The sequence below is a fragment of the Populus trichocarpa genome, chromosome 15 (assembly GCF_000002775.5).
Source record: "Populus trichocarpa isolate Nisqually-1 chromosome 15, P.trichocarpa_v4.1, whole genome shotgun sequence".
Classification (NCBI taxonomy): domain Eukaryota; kingdom Viridiplantae; phylum Streptophyta; class Magnoliopsida; order Malpighiales; family Salicaceae; genus Populus; species Populus trichocarpa.
The window spans coordinates 10827671-10833030 of record NC_037299.2 but is presented as its reverse complement, the minus strand read 5'-3'; the positions used below and the strand labels follow the sequence as shown (position 1 = coordinate 10833030).

At 37.6% G+C, this 5360-nt stretch overlaps 1 protein-coding gene across 1 annotated transcript; it reads left to right on the top strand.

Annotated features, from left to right (window-relative positions):
• Positions 1-1212: 1212 nt before the first annotated feature.
• On the top strand, positions 1213-5360 carry LOC7453797 (DEAD-box ATP-dependent RNA helicase 20). The gene is made up of 10 exons (XM_002322159.4): positions 1213-1411; positions 1500-2038; positions 2132-2311; positions 2407-2568; positions 2667-2821; positions 3074-3166; positions 3281-3366; positions 3451-3677; positions 4659-4889; positions 4985-5360. The coding sequence occupies exons 1-10, from the start codon at positions 1350-1352 to the stop codon at positions 5077-5079; spliced, it is 1830 nt and encodes a 609-aa protein (XP_002322195.2). The 5' UTR covers positions 1213-1349; the 3' UTR covers positions 5080-5360.

The following is a 5360-nucleotide window of genomic DNA, read 5'->3' as shown; positions in this document are numbered from 1 at the left end:
TTTTGATGAATTTCTCATAGATATTGGTTTCTTTTAGGAGTGATGATACACATACAAGGAAATGGAGAAGGAATCTTTTGGATTCTCAAAGTAGTGTTCGAAATTTCATTTCGGAAATGATTTTTAAAAATTTGATTTTTTTTAATTAATATTTTTTTAATGTTTTTTATATTATTTTAATACACTGAAAAATAATTTTTTAAAAATAAAATAAATATTATTTTAATATAAAAAATATTTTAAAAAATAATCATTACCACACTCTTAATCAGAGCAAATAAAAACTAGGGGTGAACAAAAAAACCAAAAAACTGATTAAACCGAGAAAACAGAAAAAAAATAACCAAAAAAACCGAACCGAACCTAAATAAAAAAAAACCAGAAAAAACCGAGCCAAACTAAAAAAACAGAGCCAAACCGGAAAAACTCGAGCCAAAATGAAAAAACCGAGTCAAACCTGTTTGAACCGGTTTTTGTCCTAAAAAACCAAACCGAACTAAAATTAATTTGAATTAATTTCAATTTTTTAAAACAAATTTAATATAATTATTTTTTAAAAAAAAATCAAATTGAACCAAAAATCATCACCACCTCTGGTAAAGACGGCTTGCTTGACCTCTCCCTTGTTTTTTCTTCATGTTTTGGCCAATCTACGTGTTAATGATAATAAAATAGTACTTGCTAATCCCTTCTATGACCTTGTTAGTAGTGGTAGGGCCCTACACGTGTCTATCGTAAAGACCACGCGTCGTTCAAGAGTTTTCGACAAATCGTTTACGAAGAAGCCTAAAAGCCCAAGCCGTCTTATTAAATCTGATGAAAAATATTTTCTTGAAGATATTTTTATGGCTATATTATAAATTAATTGATCAATAAAATTCAGTTTGCAATTAAAAAATTAAATAAATTTTAGATAGAAAGAAGTGTTTTTCAGTTTGGGAAAATAAAAAAATAATCTTAATGACGAACTCAAAAATTAAAATGATACAGTATTATTTATATTTATATAGAAAATAATATATTAAGATATAATATAAAAGTGAATTTGATCAAATTAATAGCTTTAAATAATTTTATTTTTTTAATATGAAAAAAATATTTTGGAGTTTTAAAATTAAAAAATATTAATAGATTTTATTTAAAAAAATATTTAGAAAGTTTATATATCTATAATATTATATTTAAAATATTTAGGTTATATGTACTAAGCGAATAAAGGAGGCTCAAAGAAAAAAAATATCTTTCCCGCGATCTGATAAAAAAAATATTCTCTCCTCGCTCTCTCAAACTTCCAACACGAAGAAAACTCAAATCGAATAAATCCCAGCCCAAGCAAGCTCCAATCAGTGATGAACCCTTACGACAACCGCTACTCCGACCCTGACTCTTACCGTCACCGTCACCATCGCAGGCAATTATATTCTCTCAGTTTTGATCGAATAATCCTTTTTTTCTTACTTTAATTTTGGATTCTTATGTTAACCTGCTCTGTTTTTCAGTGACTTAATGGGCCAAAAAACTCCAGTGGTACCCACAATGATAGGGCCTGTTCCTCATGGCGGTGGTGCTGGGGTTCCTCCGCCTCCGTCTTTTGCGGGTAGAGGCGGTCCCCCTCCAGTTGGTGGAGGTTATCCTGCTTTTGAGCGACCTTCTAGTGGATTCAGTGTTGGACGAGGGGGTGGAGGAGGAGGAAGGGGGTTTAGTGGTGGCCGAGGGTCTAATTTTCATGGTGGGGATAGAAGAAATGATGCTGGCCGTGGGAGAGGCTGGAATTCTGGTTCTGGCCGTGGTGGTGGTGGTGGAAGAGGGGGGAGGTTTGGAGGGGGAGATCCAAGGAGAGAGTTGGATAATATTGCACTTCCAAAGCAGGATTTTGGGGACTTGGTGCCTTTTGAGAAGAACTTATACTTCGAGAATCCTTCTATTAGGGCTATGTCGGAACATGAAGTGGTTACGTTTCGTGCTAGAAGAGAAATTACTGTTGAAGGTCATGACGTGCCTAGGCCTATTCGAATTTTTCACGAGGCCAATTTCCCTGGTACTTCAAATTTTTTTCACATCAATGCTTATATGGTTCGTTTTGAAAATTTACGTATTATTTTAGACTGATTGATTTAATTTTATGTGGTAGATTACTGCTTACAGGTGATTGCTAAGTTGGGTTTTGTTGAGCCAACGCCAATTCAAGCTCAAGGGTGGCCAATGGCTCTAAAGGGTAGAGATCTAATTGGCATTGCTGAGACTGGTTCTGGTAAGACACTGGCATATCTGCTACCAGCTTTTGTGCATGTTGCTGCTCAGCCTCGATTGGGTTAGTATTGATTGCCTTTCTGGTTAAGTTGAATTTTTGAAGTTGTCACATTTTATTGTGTGATATTTATTGTTTTAAACTTTATTGCTGTCTAGTACATGGTGATGGTCCGATTGTGTTAGTATTAGCTCCTACAAGAGAGCTGGCAGTTCAGATTCAAGAAGAAGCTTTGAAGTTTGGTTCAAAGGCGAATATTAGGAGCACATGCATATATGGCGGTGCTCCCAAGGGACCCCAAATTCGTGATCTTCAAAGAGGTATTTTCTGTTTTGAGTAGCTTGTTATGCTACTTGCAAATCTAAGCAGATTGAGATTGGTGAAGTATGGTAGTGATTCAGGATCTGTCTTATGCCAGGTGTTGAAATTGTTATTGCTACCCCTGGTCGACTAATAGATATGTTGGGAGCTCAACACGTGAATTTGCGAAGAGTCACATACCTAGTGTTGGACGAGGCTGATCGCATGTTGGACATGGGCTTTGAGCCTCAAATTAGGAAAATTGTATCTCAGGTAAGCATCTGTCTTTAACTTCCTCCTGCAATAATGTGGCCGTACAAAACATGGAATTTTAATGAATATTCTTATTGAGATAATTTGACTTTTGGTAAGGTACTTGGATTTTTCATGCTAATTTAAAGTAATTCACACTGAAGTAATTTGTATTTTTGGCCAGAGGGCCAGCCCAGAAACTGTTATTACAATGGAATTTCCTTAGTCAGGAAGTCCTTTGAAACTGAATTCTAAGGTCTATTTTTATCGCAGATTCGACCAGATAGGCAGACATTGTATTGGAGTGCAACATGGCCCAGGGAGGTTGAAGCTTTAGCAAGGCATTTTTTGCATAATCCATACAAGGTCTCAGTCATAGTTGTCCCCAATTGCCATCATATAAGTGTTTTGGGTTTATTGTTATTTGCTTGTTATAAAGGCATGTTCACCCAATATTGTTGAAATTTTTACCATGTTTAGGTTATCATAGGATCGCAAGATTTAAAAGCAAACCAGTCTATAAAGCAAGTTGTTGAAGTCATGATGGACCTGGAGAAGTACAAACGGTTTGTCTCAGCAGCTTGTAGCAGAGAAAAATTGATGTTTTAGCATGTTGATATAGCTACTTTAATATGTCTAAATCTATGCAGGCTGATCAAACTGCTGAAAGAAGTGATGGATGGAAGTCGAATTCTAATATTCATGGAGACAAAAAAAGGCTGTGACCAAGTTACAAGGCAGTTGAGAATGGATGGATGGGCAGCTTTGTCCATCCATGGTGATAAAAACCAGGCTGAAAGGGATTGGGTCCTGGCGGAGTTCAAAAGTGGCAGAAGCCCTATAATGACTGCCACTGATGTTGCTGCACGGGGCCTTGGTAGGATCATTGTGTGTAGGAGTCCTAGGTCTATTCACCTCTGTCTAGAAATTTGAAGATAGGCAAGTCAGCCGGCTGCTATCCAGTTTTCCCTGAATATAATCTGTGGTATGGGTGCAAAGCGAGCTACCAATATGAATAATCATCCACTGATTGCTGTATTAACTTGTAAGCATGGTTCTTTACTTCAAAGGGATTTTAAAGTTGGATTGAGTGGCACCTTGGTTTCTCATATTCGCTAGAATATCCCATTAGCTACAGCTCATGTTCCATGGACACAGGGAGCACTGCCCATTGGTGTTGTGGACAGCAGTTTAAGATTTTATTCTGTGACTGGGGAAGTTGCATTTCTGTTTCTCTGGCTTTCATGAGGCAGTAATTTGCAGAATTCTCTAATGTCGCATAGCTCCAACTAACAGGTGTCTGCATAACATGTTTGCAAGCGATTGTTGCCCATCCACAGTTATGGAGCTGGTTTATCTTGGCAGCCGGGTTGACTGACATGTTTATTAAATAGCTGGATATGGAAATAGTGGTGGTGAAGCTGCTCCTTATCCCTGCAAGGTTAAGGTGGGCACATTTGTCTCTTGAATGTGTTATCTTAAATTGATCATTTGGATCTTAGGGGTGCGGGGATAAGGGGGTGTTCATACATTTCTAGAGCCGTGAATCAGGCTAGCATGGTGGCTAAAAAACTTCGTAAACTGGCATGCTTATCCTAAGAGGCTCCAGTCCAGATTTTTATTTAGCTACCTTATGTCAAACTTTGATAGCTTTACTTTGAGAATGAAAGTCCTGAAAGCCGAGTAATCTCTTGATGGGGAATCAAACAATGTTTTCATTTTGTTAATTATCTCAAGAAGAATGAGCCATCTTTCATAGCTGATTTTGTCTTGGGGCGTATAGTCCTGCGCTTAAGTGCATTCAGTGAACTTTATACACCAATTCTTTTCACTTAACTTCTACTTTAATTGCTTGTAGATGTGAAGGACATAAAATGTGTGGTCAACTATGATTTTCCTTCCAGCCTTGAGGATTATGTTCACAGGATAGGCCGAACTGGTCGAGCAGGAGCTAGGGGAACTGCCCTAACCTTTTTCACAGAGTCAAATGCAAAATTTGCTAGGGATCTTATTAAAATTCTGCAAGAAGCAGGGCAGATTGTGCCCCCGTCATTGTCTGCTATGACTCGGTCAGCTGGTTCTTTTGGAGGTAAAACATATGTGGACGTGTTAATCAGGATTGAATGCTAAGTCTATTCAAGGATGATGAATTTCATTTATTTCTCATGTTCATATGTTCTGCAGGTAACTTCCGTTCCAGAGGAAGAGGCGGCTTCGGCAACCGGGGGATGATTTCAGGATCCAATACCGTGCCACTTGGTGCTGGTAGACCTTGGTAATTTAGTGGACAACTGCAGCTGCTACTGGCATCATCAACAAACAAGCTTTAGTTATGTTAAGAAAACTATCTCTGCGAGTGGGTGCATTCGTATTGAAATGAAGGGTTAAACAATGCTGTAACTAATAAAGTATAGGAATTCATGTATTGGCAATTCATATTTATGTGATTGTAACTTTAGGTTGGCGTAACTTTTGAGCATAGGTGATTAGGTTCTCTGTTGTGGTTTGCTTAATTCTTGATATGGTTACTCAAATATCCAAAGCCAATTTAACCGGCAAA